General features: G+C 45.1%; 1 protein-coding gene across 1 annotated transcript; it reads left to right on the top strand.

The window, feature by feature from the left end:
• Positions 1-4,325: 4,325 nt before the first annotated feature.
• On the top strand, positions 4,326-24,513 carry myh9a (myosin, heavy chain 9a, non-muscle; the record flags this gene model as incomplete). The annotated part of the gene is made up of 41 exons (XM_080852407.1): positions 4,326-4,379; positions 9,258-9,589; positions 9,939-10,095; positions 10,636-10,663; positions 11,005-11,098; positions 12,231-12,251; positions 13,176-13,268; positions 13,370-13,433; positions 13,587-13,685; positions 13,810-13,953; positions 14,075-14,170; positions 14,296-14,567; positions 14,746-14,919; positions 15,111-15,284; positions 15,409-15,523; positions 15,682-15,872; positions 15,988-16,109; positions 16,245-16,314; positions 16,463-16,623; positions 16,721-16,829; positions 16,960-17,091; positions 17,354-17,560; positions 17,953-18,090; positions 18,299-18,422; positions 18,554-18,725; positions 18,983-19,195; positions 19,379-19,523; positions 19,660-19,866; positions 20,071-20,175; positions 20,553-20,705; positions 20,833-21,081; positions 21,297-21,509; positions 21,694-21,906; positions 22,105-22,266; positions 22,393-22,521; positions 22,842-22,930; positions 23,021-23,144; positions 23,277-23,485; positions 23,763-23,871; positions 23,998-24,170; positions 24,399-24,513. Exons 2-41 carry the CDS (start codon positions 9,263-9,265, stop codon positions 24,511-24,513), a joined length of 5,892 nt encoding a protein of 1,963 aa, XP_080708533.1. The 5' UTR covers positions 4,326-4,379; positions 9,258-9,262.
• Positions 24,514-24,833: the final 320 nt, after the last annotated feature.

The raw sequence follows: 24,833 nt of genomic DNA, 5'->3' as shown, positions 1-24,833 counted from the left end.
TGTTAAAAGCTTCAATAAAGTATGCAAGACACTGGTGAAGGAATACGTCTTGGAAGTTAGAATGGATGTAATGGACTAGTAGGACTAGTAGTAAGATAGTAGGCAAGTAGCCTGACGATGTCATACTCATGATTCTAGTCAGAATATGAGTCTGATACCGGACCTTTGGGCTGTGATTATGGGGCGTGTTTCAACGAACCAGGAAAGAAAATGCCTATTCGCTGAATTGGATACCTAGAACCAATCAGAGCAACGTAGTAGCCTATTACCATCTGATAGATTAAACTTTTACCTGATCCCTAGGAAGGACGGCAAAAACATCTTTTCAATGACAAACGCCTTAATCGCGTTTCTCTGTTCCTCTTTCAAAATGAATGCGCTGTCAATGTCTGTTGAGATATGCCTGCTCACGTTAATTAATTAGCATTAAGGCTACAAGCTACAGTTTATTTCGATGGGTTTTTTGTGTACACGTTAGCAATGATATAACAATAATGGTCTAGAGAACTTTAGTTAAGACAAACAATACTCTGTAACATTCGTGTTGCACATGCACAACTAACCGAGTCAATGTAGACATTAAAAAGTCGTGTAGATAGCTTAATTCACATAAAATATTCCCCACTAAGCACCCGAGACGCGGCCATCTTGGTCGGAGTTCGAATCTACCGGTTAATTCAACTCAAGCGTTGGTATCTGTCCATCAACGTATAAAGCCCGCCCTGCCAATTTGATTGGTCCGGTTTGATCCTACCGATGAAACTCTCTCCCAATTAACCCAGAGCCAGACCAAATCTCCCTGACAAAAATGTTTGTGGGCGGGGTTTGGGCTGGTATCCAGGCTAGTAGGCAAGTACAAGCACATACTTACACAAACACACAACACACATACACAGAAATACATTTCCCCCGGTCTGTAAAACAAACATTATAAATCACAGGTTATTTAATTCTCTTATTGATGTAATTGTTTCATGTCTTGTAGCTGATATGTCTGTTTTCTTTACTGTGTACACTGACCTCACTTGGCATGGAAGTTTTTGCAGATGTTAGTTTGCACAAATGTCTTTCCTTGGAAGGAATCAGATTCTTCAGCCCGACACAAGGCTCCCATCATGTAATGTGCTTGAAAAAGTTTGTAAATATATACTGTATATAAATGCTATTTTATGGATACAATGCTTATGAGCCATGTTGAGGTAATGTCACTGTGTATTTAATATATATATATTTACATAATGCCAGTGTAATAAGAACTTGAGTGTGACCAGCAGTACTGTTTAATGGGGACCGTGGAGCCCACACACTCATAGATCAGTTTACACATTTAGCAAGATGTGACTCAGTGCCTCCTCCCATTGGACTTTGGCAGCATTGTGTCTTCTAATGATTCATTCAAAATAGCAAAAATAAACCTGTCTCAGAATACCAAAGGTTCAAAATATTTTATAGTTTATAGCGGAACTATTTTATGAGTATGAACTGCCACCTAGTGGTCCAGTTTGGCAACAGGCTTTATTTGTGTGCTTTTACACACAGTGATCACTAGGGTAATTAGCCCCTTTCATCTCTAAGGTGTTGACAATATTACCCAATAATTGAACAACTAATATTCCAAAAGACTCCATTTCTCCATTTTTGTTTACAATGAATGCATGAAAAATACAATATAATGAGAAATCAGCTTCTGGCTTTTTAACCCATAGTGTTAATTCATGTTGACAGTCACTCAGTTCCGGAAACAGAGACATGAAAGAGGAAGGAACGGCCCAGAAGAGGAAGAGAAAGACTAGGTAGCATTCTTCCGTATTCTCTTGCAATGCTTTGTATATAACGGCCTCCTCTATCCTTTCACAGGCTGATTTACTAGTCCTAAATTTTGGCAATAGTTTCAACATCAGTACCAATATTTTCACCGGCCAGTCATTTAATTAATTTATAAGTGTGAAATATATTTCTGAGCCTACAATACATTTCCAATAGATTTCGTCTCGGTAGATAGAAAGTGTCATTTAATCAACCCTTTATTGACCATATGTAACCTCTAGGTGTCCTAGAAGTCATCACAAAGACATAAAGCTACAGTAACTGTTAAATCTTATCTTTCCTAGCTCTCTGTATTTTTTCTCATCTGTGTATCTTATTTAAAAGTCAGAGGTGGAATATCTGGTGCAGTGAAAGAGACTCAGAAAGGAAAGGATTCTTAGCTAAATGAAAGGATTCAGCGCATAGATGTAAATTCCCCCAACCCCCACCATCTCCTCAGCCCCTGGCTATGGCATGGCTACACCTTAAAAAAGGTTGTGTTCTTGATTTGAATGTAGCACTTTTTCAGGTGAAATACCGAATTGCTTAACATGACAAGCCATGACTAGCTGATACGTTTCACAACACTTGTGTTATACAGAATGGGTCATTTAGACTCCTCTGAGAAAGGAATCTTAAAGGAAGTTTAAAAAAATTAACTTCCGAACTTTATGTCATGGTCCTCAATGTGTGTCAACCAAATACAAATGTAGTATTGAAAACGCTTCAGAAGAGTGATACATTTTTTCATTTACCACTGCTCTCCACGAAGCTGCCCAAACTCCTCAGACGAGCTCTTCCGTCACGGTCTTCACCTGGTTGCAGTATTTGCCCTCTGGTAACAGAAACACATAAGTAGGAGAATCAAGAGTGCTTTAGGCGTGTGAAAGACAAAGGCGAGCGGCTTTGGTGTTTGGTGTTGCAAATGTAGAGCTTGTTAAAAGCAGAGGTAAGACAGGCTAGGTCACTTTTTTTTGTTTGCCATCAAAGCTTGTTCTCAGGTGGCTACTTAAAGGATGTTGCATTCAACTCATGGATTGAATTACAGCGCTGTGTTCTAAAACAACTCAAATTTTTAAATCTCAACCCTGTGCTCTAAATCTCTGAAATCAGCTTTTACTTTCTCCTCTGCACTCTCTCCCATTGAGTGTTGCTGGCCATGTTGTGACAAGTCTTGCTTTCCACCTTCTGATGTTACACAGATTTTGACCAAACTAGAAAGGGGGGGGTGGGGTAGGTCTGGGGGTGGGTGGGTGTGTGTGTGTGTGTGTGTGTGTGGGGGGGGGGGTCAGAGGGAAGAGCGAAAAGTGGGATGGAGGGATAGCATGAAGAGGGGAGTGCAGTAACTCTACACCAGGTCTGCCAACACAATGGACCACACCTCCACCTCTCTCTCCTGCTGCTGCTGCTGTCTTTGACCGTATAAGGCAGGAACGACCCACCTGAGTGAATGCAAAAAGTTCCTTTCTGTTTTGATCAGATCTGTCCAGGTCTGCATCTTCCTCCACATTCTGTGGTTCTGTATCTTCCTTATAATCTACATGTACTGGAATGTCTGTGGACGCCTCTATCTCGTCATCTTTTGTCTGAGCTGCAGTCATTTGGTCATTTGTAAGAATGTGACTTGAACAATGTGACTTCTAAAACTGACTGACAGATAGATACCTAACCCTAGATATCCGGGAGACAATATGATGACCTTTCATATCATTTTCCACAATCTCCCTTAAAAATGTTTCAGCAAATTCACTCAGACGGCAATTATGTTGTTGTTGACCAATGTCCCAGCCCTAAACACTGCTGGCTAGTGCATAGTGCTAGCATTGTGACAGCGAAGTACATGAATCTCTCCACTGTTAAATTTGTATTTATCTTTCTTCTTATTGACTCATCCTCCTCAATAGCATTCATCCCTCACCCTCATTCCTTCCTTCATCCTTTTCAGTCAGTGTGGAAAATCACTGCAGGTCTGCAGGTACAGGCAAGGCTCTAAACCACATTCCTGTGAGTTTTTGTGCCTTCCAATTGTTAAGAAGGCTTGTTTTTCTCAGCGTGAATGACAACAAACTTAACAAACACATGTTGGTGTGGTTTTTAAAAGAAGGCTTTCTGATTATATATATATAAAAAAAACTTTAATCCTCGCCAAAACTATAACCTGGGTTTGAAGCACCCTCGATAATACCTGCAAGAGACCATTTTTTGCTGAGAAAGGAGGGGCCGACGTTCACCTATCAATAGCAAGATTCGAGAAAGTGTGTATCGCATTTGTGTTTGTTAGAGTTTGACTGACGCCTGTAAGGGCATGCAAAATATCAGCGACTGATATAAGTGGGCGTTTCAAAGCAATCGAACGTTGATCCCTCACGAACCACTCCCGGACATTTAAGCTGCATGACAAGAGTGAGCGCACAGAGGAAGATACAAGAGAGTGCAAAAGAGGAAGACACAACAAATATTACTATACAAGGAAGGGCGCACACACGGTGACTTGACAAGGAAGTGGTGTGCAGCATTAAGTGAGCTGTCTTCTTGTAACACGGACACCCCTTCGAGCGCCTGCAACTTAACAGGTGAGCCGTCGAGTTGTTACCTGTTTGCTCTGATAGTCTGTCAGCACACCGCTGTAAACTGTGCAGCGTATTTCGACAGTATAACATATTCGTGAAGGTAAGTCATTATTACAACCACGTGTGGTTACTGGATTTCTGTTAAGAAATGTACCGGATGTGTTTGAAACATTTCAACTATAACTTCACACTGTAATGGAACTAAGCATCGGTGTAAACTGAACTAAATGAACGTTCATTCATTTCTAATTTAGGAAAACTAGCACCCAGACCCAAGTGGAAGATCCTAGGTTCGCTTTTTAATCTAAGAGTTTCACTTCAAAATGTATCCTACTTGTGTAGCATACCGGAACAAGGTAGCCTTAATTTTAAAATGTATCCAAATTAGGGTGTTTTCCACTTTGTAATTCACTAGTTCCTGGTTCGTCGTATGACCCCCGAACTCATTAAAGCTGATGCCATTGCATTCCTTATCATGTCCAATCATGATTGTTTGCCAATCAAGCCATTTGAGCGTTGTTAATGCCAAATTACTTCGGACTCCCCTGGGCTAATTGCATGCTATTGACGAAAGGCATGATGGATGCAGGTTGAACCTTTTTGTTTTTAGATGCGTCTCGGTAGTAAACTACTTGAACTACATGTAAATAGAGTGTTAAGCCTAATGTTAAACAAACCGTTTGCGACCTCCATGAAATAAGTGTGGCTACATCAATAGTCATTACTCCATTTTGACTCTTGTAGTAAAAGGATGTCCTCTGGGTTGTTGATTCAAACCGTTTTGAAATGTAACCACTGTTGTAACCTCATTGCTCATGAAAGCCCAAAACTTGAGATTCCTTTTTGATTTTTTTTTTTTTAAAGTAGAATGTGGCATTACTTGCCTTTATTATGTAAGCACACACCCTGACTTACAGCTCCCCTGTTTTGCTCCCTCACTCAGCCTTTCACCCTGGCTCATTCACCCTCACCTTTGGGGCTCTTCCTTTGCTAGTGCTCTAAAAGATCATTTGCCTAAAAGATGACCTCACATGCAGGGTTCAGAAGACAACTTGAGCTGCCAATGCTGGCATCTGAATGTCTAACTCTGCCACCCTGGTGGTTGAGCTCAAGAACATTACTGAAAAACACCAGGAAGTGTTGAGCTCCAGAATATGACTGAGAGACACCAGGAAGTGTTGTTTGCGTTAAAGCATGTGCAAACACTTGGACCCAGAGCATTAGCCCGCTCTCTGGGTCAGCTTCTGCTTGGCAGCAGGGCTTAGAGCAGGGATTGAATGACAGCCAGGAGCAGAAGAGAGAGAATGGCAGGTTGCCAGGAAGCAGGGACAGACAGACAGACAGACAGACGGATGAAGTGAGTGAGTGAGTGACGAGTGTGGTAAACGTGTGACTGAACGGTTCGTAGCCTGAACTGCTCTACTGTGCATGGATGTCTCTATAAGAGGGTGTCCTCCATCCTTCTGTGTCTTCTGCCTCAGTCACACTTAACCCTATTGCACTGTTGAACCTGTCCTACCATTAAGGTATGTGGTGTTATGTTTTATTGATTTTTTGTCCTGCAAATAAGCTGATGGGTTTGACATGGTTAGGGCGAGAGGTTCCTTCCCTTTGCACAGTAGTCGTGAAGTAGGGTGTGATAAATGTTTGTTTAAACTTTGGTTACTGTACATAAATGTACCCCTTCATATGCTAGTACCGGTGAAGTTGCTGGTGAGATGACTCCCAGTCATTGCAGATGTAACAGGGTAGATAAGATGGCCACATCAAAGCGGATTCAGCAGCGGATGTGTCAACACCTTCGTCTTATGGGGACACATCCTCTCACAGTGATCTGCACGGTAGTCAATTTGCTGCAGTGTTTGTCATGTGCTTTTCAGCACAGTATTGCCTGTTGTGGTCAGAGCAGGAGGTGGTTTTTGGTTCTGCCGTGTTCTGACTTCCTAAAACCTCCTCACACAAGTCCCAAGTATTGAAAGCCATGTCTGCAGAGCGGCAGCACATGACTCATGCCGCCCACACAAGGCTGACTTTGGCCCTGATCTGAAGCCTTTCAGCAGTGCATGCACCTACCTCTAAATGGTGATCAGATAACAGAAGCAACATGCGCTGCCTTTACCTGTACACAGGGGTTTTAACCTGTGTTCTGCTGGACATTCTTTATCGTTTTGGTTTTCCTGTAAAGTTATACCCCCGTGGACCCGCCGTTTTGTTTGTTTTTCTGTATTTGTTTTGTCTCCTCCTCTTGGTGTGTCCTCATTTGATTACAGCACCTGTGTCTGAGTCCTTAATACACTTAGACAGGAGCTGATGACCCCCTTCTCTGCCTAATCTCTTTATCCCTCTCTTATGGGCTCTCACTTTCCCCACAGATATCCTCACCAAGAGCGCTAGCACAAACAGCTGTAGGGACATAAGCAATTGTTAGGAAGTACTGGGAAGGGACCCCTCTTTCCGTATTGACACAGTCTCTACTGGACTCAAGGACTTGGCCTGCCTTCAGATGATTTGATTATCTTGTGTTCCTCTCATTGTCTGTTAAGGCCTGACTGGGTTAGATACACAAGAGAATGTGACTAGGCAAGTTTAACGTAGCCAGGGTAGCTTTCCTTTGGCTGGCTTGACAAAAACCCAACAACTGCAGTCACACATAAACAATGTCACATGGTGGTTATCAACCCAATCAAGCTCAGTGTAAAAGAGGCAGTGTTTGCACCATGTGGCCAATCACAAACATTGAAAAGTCTAGAGCTGCATCTTAATCTCAAGAAGTACCGTTTTAAAATGTATAATAATATATCACAGGCTAAAAGCAATTCTGTTGCTGTACCCTGGTAAAAAAGTGAACCACTGTCGTGACTCTGCCAACCCAGGGTTGAACCTGAAGTTACCTGGCTAAGCCCAAAATCCTGCTTCATAGCACAAGCCCTAGGCTGGATGAACAGTGCCTAGAACTACAATAAGTAGCAGTTAGGGTTTGGTGCAAATGTATGAATCGGGAGGAATTGGGGATGGTTCTAATGTTGCCTCCAGCCTCCTGAAGGAGAGGAGCAGCAGCTTGTAAGTTGGCAGGGAGCCCCAAGTCTGTGTTTGTGTTCAGGAGCGTCAGCCATTAAGGGTTGGACAGATCATTCATTTTCAGGCTTAAGATTGCTGGAGCTATATGGATGGAGGGAGGGATCCTCTTCACAGCTATCTGAGATTGATTAGCTTAGTCTGACTGCGTACTTATAGTGAGTAGATGGGGAACCTGGAGTAATCTGCCACAGATAAGGATGAGTGAGGGATCAGTGACTGAGTCATGCTTCTCCTACTGAGAGAGGAGATTTGAGTTGAGTTGGAGCTCACTTCCACAGCAATTCACACACTAACTCTCCACACACTAACTAACACTCTACACACACTCTACACACTTACACTAACACTCTTCACACACACTCACACACACACACACACAGACACACAGACACTCTACACACACTAACACTCCATACACACACACACACACACACACTCACCTTCATCTTAAATGCTGCAATGGGCAACACATTAACATTTACGCTAAATCATAAATGCACTGTACTGTCTTTGCATATTTGAACTTGCTTGGTTGTCCAAGCAGCTGTTTTAAAACAATACGCTTTAAAATCCACAGGATTGACCTTCTTAAAAGTGCTGGATAAAGATGGCACTGTTTGGGTAGTGGTGGCTGTGGTGCTTAGGGTGGGGCTCATAATGAAATTTCTCTCTTTGTCCAAACTTGCTCCAGCATTCCTGCCTCCAGTTGTGTATTCCCCTCCGCTCCACTTCAAAGGAGGGGGAGAGTCTCCAGTCTTTCCCCAGCTTAGGCAGTATTGGGCTAGGAGCTCAAATCTGAAATGCCACTAAAATTGGACAAGACCAGAAAACTAAAATGCTTTGGGATACATTAATGTGAATGAAAGACTAACGTGTGTGTACAAAATCAAATTGATTTTCTCATCATGCAGATGACCAACGAACCCTGGAATCATGCCGTCTATGGTAGATTACAGACGAAGACAAATAAAGTCTTGATATGCAATAACTTCAGAGAGGCAGAGGTGAGATGATTAGCCAGGAGTGAGGATTGGGAATCTATGGAATTCCTTGTATAATTACTGGTCCATGCTGGTATGCGACCCTTGATGTCAGGACAAACAGAGGAATGGGGAGAAAGTGTGGAGGGACAGTCTGTGTTTGGTTTTGACTGAAGGCCCTCAGGGTCCAGGTGATCCCAGATTGTAGCCTGATATGATGCTGGGGTGAGCTGGAGATACGGTGTGCTCAGGCAGAGGTGTGTCACACACTGACTAGTAATCATCTGAACCATCTGTTTAACTCTTGCACGTACAATCAATGCAGACATGACTGATTAGAGTAATACATTCTTAGGAAATGGTATGAAGATTCAATTTTTTGGCTAGTTAATGGACAGTGCAAAAGTCAAATGCCTAATGTATTTGCCAAATGTATTTATTATTTCTGCATGTTCATATTATGAATGTTTTGAGTTGTCTTGTGTGATACACAGTACACCATAACATGTATTGTGGTATGGCTAGTTTAGATTGTAAAGGTGTAAGTGCTGAAATACCTTAGCTTTACCCTATTTCACTAAAGAGCACTGCCCAAGTATGTGATTGAAGGTTTAACCAGGTGTAGCCAGTCAAGGAGAATGAGTAATGGTTGACAGGTGTGTTGGAAGGCTTAATATTCAGACTCGGTGGCACTCCAGGTCCAGGTTTGTCTCATATAAATGTTGCCATAACTGTATGATGGGCAACGCAGCAGTTAGTATGAGTCCAAATGGCTCCAATGTAGAAGAATCCTCTAATGACAGCTCCTCTCCACTCCTTATAGCAACCATGTCAAGTGCAGAGAAGTTTCTCTACGTTGACCGCAACTCCATCAACAACCCTCTGGAGCAGGCCGACTGGGCTTCCAAGAAGCTGGTATGGGTGCCCTCAGAAAAGGTGGGCTTCGAACCGGGCTCCATCAAGGAGGAGAAGGGAGAGGAGTGCCTGGTGGAACTCACCGACTCTGGCAAGAAGGTCAAGGTGAACAAGGATGACCTGCAGAAGATGAACCCTCCCAAGTTCAGCAAGGTGGAGGACATGGCTGAGCTCACCTGCCTCAATGAAGCCTCTGTGCTGCACAACCTCAAGGAGAGATACTACTCTGGCCTCATCTACGTGAGTATGATGCACAAGGGGACAGTTGAACATAGAAATAGCTTTGCACAGTAGAACTCGTCTTTTTAAATTTGGATTTGACTGCAAGCGAAATGCATTATTATTAGTGTAGCCGTCAATTCTGCTCACTGACTGAATAACGTTATGGATGACTCTTTGTCAGTCCTGTGACTATTTCCACAATGTTCAAGTCTCTAGTTTTTGTAAGACATTCATCAGTAGTAGAGTTGACCATATATTTTCAGCATATTAAATGCTGGTTTGTTTCAGTAAACGTTGACCAGAGTGACATTGCTCTGTCATAAGAGTAAAAGTTATTCATTCAGACTTGTGGTTGACTCTTCTTCAGACATATTCGGGGCTCTTCTGTGTGGTGATCAACCCCTACAAGAATCTCCCCATCTACTCGGAGGAGATTGTGGACATGTACAAGGGCAAGAAGAGGCACGAGCTGCCCCCTCACATCTACGCCATCACAGATACAGCCTACAGGAGCATGATGCAGGGTGAGCGTGTGCAAACACACAGACACGCCTGAACAAACACTCACGATAGTAAAAACCACTCTGAAGGAGCTCGTACTAGTCACCCACCATTGCTTCACCTCTACTCTACGGGCGTGAAGGAGGGAGAGGGCAATATACATAGCTAGAAGGTTAATCTATTCCACTTATACACTTCACTCACAAATAAAGCAAGACAGTCATTGGAACTTCAGATGGTGAGTCATGATGAGTCTTTAGTACAGAAATCATAGCCGTATTTAGCCAGATACCTATACCTACATCAGCCTTGTGTGTCATAAAAGGTCTACTTAGCTAAGGGCATAACCATTGTTCCATGTCATGTTTTTCAGTGTGCCTAGCTTCTCACAGGAAATTCTTTCCTTTTCATTTATATTATACCATGTAAAATGCGCACAAGCTTAGCACTTGCCCCAAGGCCTTAGAGATGTCATAGAATGGCTCTCCTAAGCAACAACCTGTGTTTGATGATTATGATTGTTAACCCTGGCTGTCCTTTTTTCTTTTCTTTTTTAACCTCAGATCGAGAGGACCAGTCCATCCTGTGCACGTAAGTTGAAGTTTCATGTAGTGACAGTCTGTGGTTGAAAAGAGATCATCTCCAAGGGGGTAGCGGGTGAAGTGGCTGCAGTCATTCAGCCATTCAACGGCTATTTCTATTCTGACAAGTTTACAAGTGTGAGAAGAGTCAGACAGGAAACGGATATCACTTCTCAGGCAGATCTTCTGAAACTGGACTGTCAATTAATGATTGATTGTGGGAAATGCAAACAGCAAAATTGGAACAACTTTTTTCATTTGTACATTGATCCGTCCATTCATCTCCATTCTCTTTCTCCATCTCTTTTGCTCTCTCTCTCTCTCCATCTCTATTCTCTCTCTCTCTGTCAGGGGTGAGTCCGGTGCTGGAAAGACTGAAAACACAAAGAAGGTTATCCAGTATCTGGCTCATGTCGCGTCGTCGTTCAAGCTCAAGAAGGACCCGGTCAGTCCAGTGAACTCTGTCCAATATTTTGTTATAAATATATTTTTCTTCCTTTTCACTTGAGGTCTCTTCCTCATGAATGTCTACAACCTCCTCCACCTGAACCCTTCCCTCCTTGTGTCTCTCCACTGTCTTTACCCATCTCACTCCAGTCCTCCTCCTCCTTGTTCCTCCTCCTTATGACTCTCCTCTGCCTTAACCCATCTCACTCCAGTCCTCCTCCTCCTTGTTCCTCCTCCTTATGACTCTCCTCTGCCTTAACCCATCTCACTCCAGTCCTCCTCCTTATGACTCTCCTCTGCCTTAACCCATCTCACTCCAGTCCTCCTCCTTGTGTTTCTCCTCTATCTTTACCCGTCTCACTCCAGTCCTCCTCCTCCTCTGTCTTTACCCATCATAGTCCTCCTCCTTATGACTCTCCTCTGCCTTAACCCATCTCACTCCAGTCCTCCTCCTCCTTGTGTGGCTCTCTCCTGTCTTTACCATCTCACTCCAGTCCTCCTCCTCCTTCTGTTCCTCCTCCTCTGTCTTTACCCATCATAGTCCTCCTCCTTATGACTCTCCTCTGCCTTAACCCATCTCACTCCAGTCCTCCTCCTTGTGTTTCTCCTCCTCTATCTTTACCCGTCTCAATCCACTCCAGTCCTCCTCCTTGTGGCCTCACCACAGATAGGATAGAAAACTGCCTTCTGTTTTTGTTAGGGGTCATGTTGGCATTCCTTTCAAGCTCAGACCTGCTCTCCTCCTCTAATGACCGTGTGTGTGTGAGTGTGTGTGTGAGTGTGTGTGAGTGTGTGTGAGTGTGTGTGTGTGTGTGTGTGTGTGTGTAAGAGAGTTTGTGTGTGTGTAAGAGTTTTGTGTGTGTGTGAGATTGAGCTTGTTGGTGCCTGAGCACATGCCCTGTAGAGAAATGTTTCCCTACCCATCCCCCTTTCAGTGTACCCCTCCAGCAAGAGACTGTGTGTGTGGTCATGCACTTGTCAAGAGTGAGCAATGCAAGCAGTATTGCCTAGTAGAGGTATGAGTCAACCCAACAGTGTGCAGTGTTCAGTTACATCACTTCCTAGTGGTTGAAGTTGTTTCTCTCTCTCTCTCTCTCTCTCTCTCTCTCTCTCTGTCTCCCCTGTTGCAGAGAGATGCAGTCCTGTCTCATGTGAGTTGCCTCTCCTAGCCCGGTCTCCTCAGCATGAGCGTCTCCTTAAAACAGACTCCTTACTAACGTCTCTTCCGCAGGCTCTGTGCTTTCTGTGCTCCACAAGCACACGTTTGTCTAGGCTTTGGCTTGAGTTCATTTTCATTCACCGCATTCATAGAATACACTGCTAACACGACTGAAATGTGTATTTACAAAAGAAGGCTTGTGCTTCCAGCTAGCTCCTTCCAAAATGGATTGTCATCTTTTTGACATTTGTCATCCTGTCCAGCTCTCTTGTGTCTTTTTTTTTTTTTTTATTTGTCCTGCAAGTCGTCCTCTCAGCTCTGTTGTGGCCAATCTGTATGGTTTCTGTGCTGTACTCCCTTGTTTGGGACTTTTCTGCTTGCGGAGAAAGGGGCTGTCATCTACATGTGTTCTTGAGTAATCTTCTGCGTCTCTTGCAGCATGTTCTGGGGCCGTTGAAGATTTATGCGGTGTCAGACCAGCCATTAGAACCTCACCTTAATGACCACTTCAGTTTTTGTGGCCACTAGCAGCGTGGCCACTGTGCTGGATTTTAAAAATAAAATAAAATGTTCCTTCTGATTTTGTGTAGTTGAAATCCTTGATATGACTCAAGTACTTTGTAGACATATATTTGACTTGAATCTGTTTGACAGCTGTGGCTTTATAACCACCAAGTGTCATGTCTGTATAATGAACATACTTTGCAAGCTTAGGCAGGTTTGTTCTCTTAACCTACCGCCTGTTCCAGAGCAGGAGACGGTTGGCTAATGGAGAACGTGTCTCGACAGATTCATTGACACGTTCCAGTGCTGCAAAATAATAGAGATCAGACCGTCTTGCAAATCAGTATGACATTTTACATTCTCCAATGGTAATCATGCTAAATGTGTGTGAACTCTTAATGCTGTCCACCAGGGAGAACTTGAAAAGCAGCTTCTGCAGGCTAACCCCATCCTGGAGGCCTTTGGCAATGCCAAGACGGTCAAGAACGACAACTCCTCCCGATTTGTAAGAACCTTTGCTATGGAATCTTAATGGACTGTTAAAATAATGTCTTTTTTTCAACAAATTCAATTCGTACTGGAATGTAATGCCTCTCTCTCTCTCAGGGGAAGTTCATCAGGATCAACTTTGATGTAAATGGCTATATTGTTGGGGCCAATATTGAAACTTGTATCCTTTTGCATTTTGTCAACACTGACTGTTTATGTCCTCCTGGATGGTTGTCACGTATTGGTGCTTTTGTACAGTATTAGAAATGTCATAGTGGAGTAATGAGGTCCTCTTCATCAGTTCTGTTCTGCCTTGACGACTGATTCTGATTAGATCTACTGGAAAAATCCCGTGCCATTAGACAAGCCAGAGAGGAACGGGCATTCCATGTGTTCTACTACCTGCTAGCTGGGGCAGGAGATAAACAGAGGAGTAAGTCTTTGTCCTCAGATCAAAGGAATACTTTTACAATTTAAATAAAAGATGTCTTTGATGCAAATAATGGCCAAAACTATTTTACAAGTGTGCAATGTTAATTTGATGCATATCTTCATAGCTGAGCTGTGTTTGGAAGACCACAGCAAGTATCGCTTCTTGTCCAATGGCAACGTGACCATCCCAGGCCAACAAGACCGGGATGTGTTTCAGGAGACCATAGATGCCTTTAAGATCATGAGCATTCCAGAGGAGGAGCAGACTGGTGAGCCAGAGTGCCATATAGACGTGTGTGTGTGTGTGTGTGTGTGTGTGTGTGTGTGTGTGTGTGTGTGTACATAAAAGTATAGGTAGCCCATTAATGTTAAAACGTTGTCCACCCCCAGGTCTGCTGAAGGTGGTGTCATCTGTTCTTCAGCTGGGTAACATGTCCTTCAAGAAGGAGCGCCACACGGACCAGGCTGCCATGCCCGATGACACTGGTACTTTTCAGTCAATTGTGATCTCGTTTTAACTAGACTAGACCATGCTAAACCAATGCCATGTGCGTCGGTTTATTTCCCGGGCTGCCACTCACCCACACTTCTGTCTTTTTTCCCCCCCCTAGCTGCACAGAAGGTCTGCCACCTCTTTGGCATCAATGTAACGGACTTCACTCGCGCCATCCTGTCACCCCGCATTAAGGTGGGTCGTGACTACGTGCAGAAGGCCCAGACGCAGGAGCAGGCAGAGTTTGCCGTGGAGGCCCTGGCCAAGGCCACCTATGAGCGGATGTTCCGCTGGCTGGTCATGCGCATCAACAAAGCCCTGGACAAGACCAAGCGCCAGGGTGCCTCTTTCATCGGAATCCTGGACATTGCTGGATTTGAGATCTTTGAGGTATGGAAAGCATGTGGCTTGATGTTTTTGACATTTATGGTTGCTGTTGCCAACTGTGTTTATTCTCCAACGTAGTATGTGGTTCCCTGTTTCCTTTTGATTATGGTGGTGGTGGTTACTGGTTGACCTTATTTTGTAGAGGCTCATTTTGAACCTTATCTCCTTTCCTCTGCTACAGTTGAACTCCTTCGAGCAGCTCTGCATCAACTACACCAATGAGAAGCTGCAGCAGCTGTTCAACCACACCATGTTCATCCTGGAGCAGGAGGAGTACCAGAGGGAGGGCATCGAGTGGAGCTTCATCGATTTCGGCCTGGACCTGCAACCCTGCATTGATCTCATCGAGAGGCCCGTATGTCACCACAGCATTGATACTGATCAGACAAAATAACACCCAGTTCTCCTTCCGCACTTCCACCTCTCTGTTCTTATTCTGGCTTCCTCTTTTGATTCTTAAGAAATGCTCAGCTTTATTCGGCTTTCTGTCCTATGTACAATTGCCGCTCTTCCCTTCAATCGTGTTGTCGTGTCGTGTGTTCCCAGTCTGGTCCTCCTGGAGTCTTGGCCCTGCTGGATGAGGAGTGCTGGTTCCCCAAAGCCACCAACAAGTCCTTTGTGGAGAAGGTGTGTCAAGAGCAGGGTGACCACCCCAAGTTCTTCAAGCCCAAGAAGCTGAAGGACGATGCTGACTTCTGTATTGTCCACTATGCTGGAAGGGTAGGTTTCAACAACCTTGCTTTGTTTACATAACACAGGGTTACAAGCCCATGGAGAGAGAGGGGAACCACCTTGAAGTATCAGGTGTCACACTAACTTGTTAATCCTGTTCCTATGTTCTTAGGTGGATTACAAAGCAGATGAATGGCTAACGAAGAACATGGATCCACTGAATGAGAGTGTGGTGTCTTTGCTCAACCAGTCTTCTGACAAGTTTGTGTCTGAACTGTGGAAAGATGGTTAGTGGATGAATTTCAGGCCCTAGAAGTAAAACACTGTGATGCAAACTGTGCTTGCAGTTTACTAATGTCATTAAAAACATACTTGAAAACAGTAAAATGATTACAGTGACCAAGTGTGTGGGATTTATCTTTTCTTTTCATCTCCTTCATTACAGTGGACCGTATTGTCGGACTAGATAAGGTGGCTGGAATGGCTGACTCACTGCATGGGGCCTTCAAGACCCGTAAGGGAATGTTCCGGACTGTTGGGCAGCTTTATAAGGAGCAGCTCAGCAACCTGATGACGACCCTGAGGAACACCAACCCCAACTTTGTCCGCTGCATTATTCCCAACCACGAAAAGAAGGTGTGGATCTAAGCGGAATGAACCAAGGCTGTTAAAATGGCAAAGTCTGAAAATGACTTATTTGGTGACCTATTTAAAATGGTGATAATCCTTATGTTACCTGTTCTGCTCACAGGCTGGTAAACTGGAGTCCCAGCTGGTCTTGGATCAGTTGAGATGCAACGGTGTCCTGGAGGGCATCCGTATTTGCAGACAGGGTTTCCCCAATCGCATCGTCTTCCAGGAGTTCAGACAGAGGTAGAGTTATCTCACCTAAATACTGTTTGTCTTGTATCACCAGACCCCTTTTTCACAGATTGAACACAGACAGGTCTGCATCTGTGTGTTGTAGTATTTAAGACCAATTCAGGATGTATGATTTCTCCCATTCAGGTATGAGATCCTTACTCCCAGCGCAATTCCCAAAGGGTTCATGGATGGCAAACAAGCCTGTGCCCTCATGGTGAGAAACACTACTGACTCATTGTTGGCGCCCTCTACTTGCACTCATGCCTCCACTTGTTGACATTAACTGTCTTCATTTGTTTACATAAACTGTCTTCGGTTGTTGACATAAACTGTCTTCGGTTGTCTCCATTCTCTCCGGTCAGATCAAATCCCTGGAGCTGGACCCTAACCTCTATCGGATCGGCCAGAGCAAAGTGTTCTTCCGTGCCGGAGTCCTGGCCCACCTGGAGGAGGAGAGGGACCTGAAGATCACAGACGTCATCATCAGCTTCCAGTCCTGGTGCAGGGGCTATGTCGCACGCAAGTACGCAGGAATTATGTGGCGTTGACTACACTAGACAAACTTTCAGTTTAAAATGCTCATTATTTTATTAAAGCATGACCTGAACCTCCGCCATCAGATCTTTTGCCAAGAGGCAGCAGCAGCTGACCGCCATGAGGGTGATCCAGAGGAACTGTGCCGCCTACCTCAAACTCAAGAACTGGCAGTGGTGGAGACTCTTCACCAAGGTGACGTCCATTCAATGTTCCTTTTTTTTTTTTAATGCTGTAGCGTACTGCCTGAAGTTTTCTCTCTGCATGGAAGTATCAGAATATGAACATGTAAAGATCTGAGACTCTTGTTTGTCTTCTCCTGCAGGTGAAGCCCCTGCTGCAGGTGACCAGGCAGGAGGAGGAGATGGTTGCCAGAGAGGAGGAACTGGAGAAGGTGAAGGAGATGCAGCAGCAGGCCGAGCAGCAGCTCAAGGAATTTGAGCACAAGCAAGAGCAGGTACAGTCCTTAGTGCACTACACTACCCATCAGTCCTTAGTGCACTACACTACACTACACTACACATCAGCCCTTAGTGCACTACACTACCCAACAGCCCTTAGTGCACTACACTATACCTCAGCTCCACCCCCTGTACAGAAGATGGTATCCCTGTTTATGAAATGTTGATGGCAATTGATTTGCCTTGCTCTAATGCATGATTCTGTTATATGGTCTGCATTTCTCCTTTTTAACCCTCGTCGCTCCCCTCTCCCTCCAGATTATGACTGAGAAGATGGCTCTGCAGGAGCAGCTGCAAGCTGAAATGGAGCTGTGTGCTGAGGCTGAGGAGGTGCGAGGGCGCCTGACGGCCAGGCAGCAAGAACTGGAGGACATCCTCCATGACCTCGAGTCCCGTGTGGAAGAGGAGGAAGAGCGCGTCACCCATTTGCAGACAGACAAGAAGAAGATGCAGCAGAACATCTCGGTCAGTTTCAGTTTGAGAGGCGAAAGTCTGATTAAAATGTGAATGACTCTGCAGAGGAAGGCTATGATGATTGCGGAATTTGCTTTTGATAATAGAAATAGTAGAAGGGTCCTAAATATGACCAGTACATAACACTTACATGACTTGCACAATAAATATCTTGATTATGGTTTAGTTGTTTGTCATTGCCTAGTCTGTTTGACATTTTTATTTCCTGAAGGAAAGAACTTTCAGTCTATCAAAATTGCCCAAACTTGCTAGGTCTGCTATTAGCTATACATGTTCAGGAGGATTGGTGAAGTTGTGTTGGTTAGTTTTGGAGATGGGGAAAGTGGTATGCAAAATGGGTTAGACCTCTCTAATTAATTAAGACCTCTGTTAATGCCATGCAGGAGCTGGAGCAGCAGCTGGATGAGGAGGAGGCAGCCAGGCAGAAGCTGCAGCTGGAGAAGGTCACTACAGATGCCAAGCTGAAGAAGATTGAAGAGGACGTCATGATTCTGGATGACCAGAACAACAAGCTCAACAAGGTTTGTCAGATGTTTTCAGGTATTCTGATGGCTATGGGTTGTTGTGATGGAAACATAATGCTATTTGATACAAGAAAATGGATTGGCTGCCTTTTGTAAAGCATTTCACCTCAGGGCTCCAATTCCAGGCTTCTAATATTGCTTGGTTGAGTCAAGTTGCTATGAGTTAAATGTTTAACCTATGTGTATGCCATGTTCTCATTTGCAGGAAAAGAAACAGTTTGAGGAGAGGATCTCTGAGTTCACTGCCATCCTGGCTGAAGAGGAGGAGAAGTCCAAGAGTCTTCAAAAACTCAAGAACAAGCATGAGGCCATGCTCACCGACTTGGAAGGTGAGCAAACCTGAAAAGACTTTTAAAAGATGGCCTACTGTGTATAGCTTGCTGCCAATCTTAGTGTGGCTCTAAGAGATCACGAATTAATGTGCACAATGATAAGCTGTTCTCCGTTCTTTGCCGTCCAGACCGTCTCCGTAAGGAGGAGAAGCAGCGGCAGGAGCTGGACAAGAGCCGGCGCAAGCTGGAGGGCGACTCTTCTGAGCTGAGTGACCAGATGGCTGAGCTGCAGGCCCAGATAGCTGAGCTCCGCGCCCAGCTGGCCAAGAAGGAGGAGGAGCTTCAGGCAGCTTTAGCCAGGTAGGGTCATTGACACCAGCTTGCCCCCCCCAACACACACACACACACACACACAACAAGTAGCTTTCTTCCTGTAAAGCTCTTGAACAATGAAAGAGTTCGTTCTTGTATCTGTAAAAATAATATCTATTCAAAATCGTTGAAATGGGATACGGATATTGTGTTGATTCCGATTATTGATTTGAAGATGCAGCCACAAGTAATTTTTGCACCCCAGTCGTTTTCAGCTGACAATCTCATATCTTCTCCTCCCTCAGGATTGAGGAGGAGGCTGCCCTGAAGAACACAGCCCAGAAGAAAATCCGGGAGCTGGAGGCTCAGCTGTCTGAGCTGCAGGAGGACCTAGAGCTGGAGAAGGGGGCCCGTTCCAAGGCTGAGAAACACCGCCGGGACCTGGCAGAGGAGCTGGAGGCCCTCAAGACCGAGCTGGAGGACACACTGGACACCACTGTGGCCCAGCAGGAGCTCAGGTAGCCTCATCTCACAGATCGTAGGCCTTGTAGTGATCTTATGAGGGTGCTTAGTCAGAAACGCAATACAATACATTATTATCATGGACAAGTGAGCTGTGTTGGAGAATATTTATGAATGCTTGCAATGAGTACATGGAGACGTGTACCTACATCTTTTTCTCTACGATGTTAACATTTCAGAGCTAAGCGAGAGTCTGAGGTAACTGAGCTGAAGAGGACTCTGGATGATGAGGCCAAGGCCCATGAAACGATGCTAGGTGAACTGCGGCAGAAGCACAACCAGGCCTTTGAGGAGCTCAATGAGCAGCTGGAACAGGCCAAAAGGGTGAGTGCTGGCTGGCAAACGTACGGCAAAGCTACCACGGTGTAGTAAATTCATTAAACAAAACATTGATTCAGCTACCGAAGCTTCTGCATGTTCTGTAGATATGACTCCGTGCTTTTTGTTTCCATGCCAACAGAACAAGGTGTCTGTGGAGAAGACGAAGCAGGCACTTGAAAGCGAGCGGAATGAGATGCAGATTGAGCTGAAGTCTCTGTCCGACAGCAAGAACGACTCCGAACAACGCAGGAAGAAGGCTGAGTCCCAGCTGCAGGAGATCCAGATAAAGCACACAGAGAGCGAGAAGCAGAGGCAGGAACTGTCCACCAAAGCGGCCAAGATGCAGGTGACTCGGATGATATACAGTTGAAGAAATGATTGACAGATGCAGAGTGTCGGTTAATTAGCAAAGTTATGTAGTCGTCTATAAAATTCTGTTTTAAGTCATCTTCATCCATTCAGTGCACATACCATATTGGACATGAGCCAGTGCTGTGTGGTTCGCGGTGGTTTATTAACGGTCTATTCCACCCCCCACCAATCTTTCCAGACGGAGTTGGAGCATGTCAACAGCACGCTGAGTGAAGTTGAGAGTAAGTCCATTAAGGCCAACAAGGACTGCTCTGCTGTGGAGTCCCAGCTTCAGGATGTCCAGGTACTGAATGAACCACACACACACACACACACACACACACACACACACACACACTGGCAGTTCACACGCAAATATAACTGCCGACGAGTGTTGATTTAGTCTGTTCCATTAATGCACTATTGGTCCAGAAACATGGATCAAGTTTCACAGAAATGTTTTGTTTTGACTGCCTAGTTAGTCAGTGTCAAAAATGTATAGTTATGCCTGCTGACTTGTAGGTGTAATTGTCAATACTTTAAGTACTGTACTCAGTTTTGAGATATGGATTCCCTTTTGATTATCTGTTAATTATTCTGAAATATTTATGTTCCAGAACATCTGCTATTCTACAATGTCTGTTTATAGTCTTTCCTTGGCCTCCTCTTTTACCACTCCAGGTGCTCCTTGAAGAGGAGACTCGACAGAAACTGACCTTGTCCACCAAGCTGAGGCATATCGAGGATGAGCAGAGCAACCTGCGGGAGATGCTTGAGGAAGAGGAGACGGCCAAGAAGAACGTAGAGAAGCAGCTGTACACCGCACAGTCCCAGGTGAGTGAAGGACCTGGGAACTAAAGAGAGGAGGAGTCACACACACACACTCTTTAATCTCCATTGCTCAATCATCTACCTGTCCTTGTTTCCTCATTGCACTCCACCTGTCTCGTCCCCCCTGTAGCTAGCCGAGTTGAAGAAGAAGGTGGAGCACGAGACTCTGTCTCTGGAGAGTGTGGAGGAGAGCAAGAAGCGTTTGCAGCGCGAGATGGAGGGAGTCGTGCAGCAGCTGGATGAGAAGAACTCTGCCTACGACAAGATGGAGAAGACCAAGACCCGCCTGCAGCAGGAGCTGGACGACATGACTGTGGATCAGGACCATCTGCGCCAGATCGTCACCAACCTGGAGAAGAAGCAGAGGAAGTTTGATCAGGTACTTTTTTAGAAGCTGGACCACCAGTGGTAGACAACATGTCATCATGACATGGCCCTGTTTCGAAAAACCCATTTCATTATTTCTTAATCAAATCTACAGTTAATGTATTAATAGCTTGCCTGCCCCCTTGGTTTATGCTAAAGTGAGTATGTTGTCTTTGGGCAAGCAGACTTCATATCACAGAAAGTAGAACATGCCTTGTTATTGTGCAGATGCTGGCTGAGGAGAAGGGCATCTCCACCAAGTATGCTGAGGAGCGGGACCGAGCTGAGGCGGAGGCCCGGGAGAAGGAGACTCGGGCTCTGACCCTCACCCGGGAGCTGGAGAGCATGACCGACCAGAGGGACGACCTCGACCGTGCCAACAAGCTGCTCAAGGCCGAGATGGAGAACCTGGTGTCCTCCAAGGATGATGTTGGCAAGAGTGTAAGGCCATGCCCATCAGTCTGATCATTCTGTTTTTATAGATGCACCTTGCATTTACATATTTCATTTTCTAATGCTAGAATTAATTAATAGGTGTGGGATGGTGAGGGATATGGTCATCTTGCTACTAGACCAAAGGAGGCATTTTCCCCTAATTATTATTCACTTCTGTTCCTTGGGGTAGGTCCATGAGCTGGCGCGCTCCAAGAGGGCGGTGGACCAGCAGCTTGAAGAGATGAAGACCCAGCTGGAGGAGCTGGAGGATGAGCTGCAGCTCACAGAAGATGCCAAGCTGCGTCTGGAGGTCAACATGCAGGCCCAGAAGGCCCAGTTTGACCGGGACCTGCTGGCCAGAGATGAACAGGGCGAGGAAAAGAGGAAGCAGCTGATCAAACAGGTGGGTGAATGCATGCTTGATGGTGTTTCATTTATTTTATCTTCTTTTATTTTTATTTTTGTTATGCTGGCCATGGGATTTTTTTCTGATCTGATCCATATACCATGTAGTTTAAAAACATTGTGTTGCATTTTGTGTCTGAGAGTGTTACCTAACAAACATAAAACACATCAGTAAAGCCTTCCGTTGCACCTCCAGGTGAGGGAGATGGAAGTGGAGCTAGAGGACGAGCGCAAGCAGCGCTCTCTGGCCATGGCTGGCCGCAAGAAGCTGGAGCTCGACCTGTCCGAGCTGGAAGCTCAGATCGACATGGCCAACAGGGCTCGTGATGAGGCTCAGAAACATCTCAGGAAACTGCAGGTCAGTAACGTCCCAAAGCTCTCCCTTCAACATCAGGCACTCATGCTACATGTGCATGTGTGCTCACAAACCATCTTGGAACCTACTGACTGGACACCCCCACCTGCCCTTTGACCTCTCCTCTAGGCCCACATGAAGGAACAGGCTCGAGAGTTTGAGGATATGCGGATGTCCAGGGAGGAAGCACTCAATGAGGCCAAAGAAAACGAGCGCAAGAGCAAAACAATGGAGGCTGAGAACTTCCAGCTTCAAGAGGTTTGTATGCAACCAGGGAGTCTCCCACCTACCTGCATTGACTACTTATCCTACTTATAATTTCATTGATTTCATCATTAGTACAGGGCTCTTTTGCAGCAATGCCCTGACTGAGGCTACATAATACAAAAGAACAATAAAATAAACAAACCAAAACAAAACAGACAAAATAAATAAACAAAACACATTAAACAACTCAGAAATTAAGTATACAAATAATAACATAAATTAAAAATGTAATTATGGAATAGGTACATTTGACAATATAAAAGCAATAAAAAATGGTTTACACACAGTAAAGCATTTCACTCTCTCCTCAGGATCTGTCCTCATCTGAACGGGCGAAGAAACAGGCTCAGAATGAGCGGGACGAGCTGCAGGATGAAATAGCCAGCCAGAATAGCAAGAAGTGAGATGAGTCATGCTCACCATAACAAAAAGTGTTTTTGTGTATGCGTGTTGGTCCTGGAGTGCTGATGTTTCCCCTTCCTGTTTGCAGCTCTCAGCTGAGTGAGGAGAAGAGGAAGCTGGAGGCCCGCATCGCCCAGCTTGAGGAAGAGCTGGAGGAGGAGCACTTCAACACCGAGCTGACCAACGACCGACTGAGGAAAGCCAATCTGCAGGTAGACCTGGTTGAATGGCTAAGAATGACCAATTTGGTTGACTGAAATTGAAAGTGTTTTCCAGTCGGAAGATGCAGTCTGCTTGTAATGTGTGGTCTCGTGCTCACCACTTCTGGCTTCTGTCCTCCACAGACCGACCAGCTGACCACCGAGATCTCATCTGAGCGCAGTAACAGCCAGATCCTGGAGGGGGCCCGCTCGCAACTGGACCGCCAGAACAAAGAGCTGAAGCTTAAACTGCAAGAGATGGAGGATACTGTCAGGTCCAAATACAAGTCCGCCATCGCTACCCTAGAGACCAAGATTGCACTGCTTGAGGAGCAGCTTGATGCTGAAACCAGGTAAGATCATACGACCCAAAAAGTGTGCGGGTGTATTTTGTTACCTGCGCAGTTGACAGAGAGTTTAGAGGTGAAGCATTTAAGAGAACCTATTTTTCTTTTCCATTTTTCCCCCCTTTCCTTTAGTGTGTTGTATAGCTTTTTCAGTCAGTGAATTTACAAAGCCCAAAGTACACACCAGAGGGAGTAACTCTCTTAAAGAAACTACTTTGGTTTATAAAGTGGTTCTGTTGTCGGTGTATGATTAGGGATGTTTCTCTCTTTTCCCCAACTCCAGAGAACGACAGGTGGCCTCTAAACTGGTGCGTCGCTCCGAGAAGAGACTGAAGGAAATCCTGCTGCAAGTCGATGACGAGAGACGCAACACGGAGCAGTTCAAAGACCAGGTTGGTCACAGAGGCATGGCTAGGGTTTGCATGCAGCGTGAACCTGATGGCCACTGTTCCTTGAAGCCTCCACACATTGCAATTCAGTTAAATAAAGCCTGTTTGTTTTTGGTCTCCCTCTTGTAGGCCGACAAGCTGAACGTCCGCATGCGTCAGCTCAAGAGACAGCTGGAGGAGGCGGAGGAGGAGTCCACACGTGCAAACGCCTTCCGTAGGAAGCTGCAACGGGAACTGGATGATGCCACCGAGTCTGCTGACAGCATGAACCGTGAAGTCAGTACTCTAAAGAGCAAACTCCGGTAAGTCTGGTCATATTAATTCCTTTTCTGTTGAACATGTGACCCATCATTGTATCCATTCCACAACTTGCTTCTGTGAGTGGCATAAGTGAATGCTCATCTTCAAATTGTATATTTATCCATCCAAATGGATTTGCATAAGAGTAATTGCTAGTGACTCTATGCTCCCTTTGACTTGGTAAAAGCAGCATATGATCTCCAATTAAACTCCATTGGGTTTGTTTCCAGCCGCGGGGACTACTCTGTCAACGTGAGGAGGCTTGTTGGTCGCTCAGGCGGGGACAGCGATGAGGAAGTGGATTCGAAGAGTGATGTGAAGAGTGAAGAGGCCACACCCGAGTAACCCCTACCTGTTCAGAGGATGAGCGCCCACTGCAGGTCACATGATGGGAACTGCTTACCTCCCTTTCAGGGTGGTTTGCCCAGATGGTGACCCCTATTTTCCAGCCTTAATCATGTTGTTTGACATGTATGAATCCAAATGCTTCCCCTGGGAACTGCTTTTACATTTAACTGTCTTGAAGTGTAACCAACTTGCAGCATAGAGACCTAGACGTCAGCGAGCAACAGAATACTCCATGTTTGTAAATGGAACACAAAAGCACTCAGCATTTTTAAGCGATTCATCCAAATATCCACGTTTGTTCACTTTAATTTGAAAAA

This window comes from Sprattus sprattus, assembly GCF_963457725.1.
Source record: "Sprattus sprattus genome assembly, chromosome: 1".
Taxonomy (NCBI): Eukaryota; Metazoa; Chordata; class Actinopteri; order Clupeiformes; family Clupeidae; genus Sprattus; species Sprattus sprattus.
The sequence above is the reverse complement of the archived record's forward strand: the minus strand, read 5'-3'. Positions and strand labels throughout refer to the sequence as shown.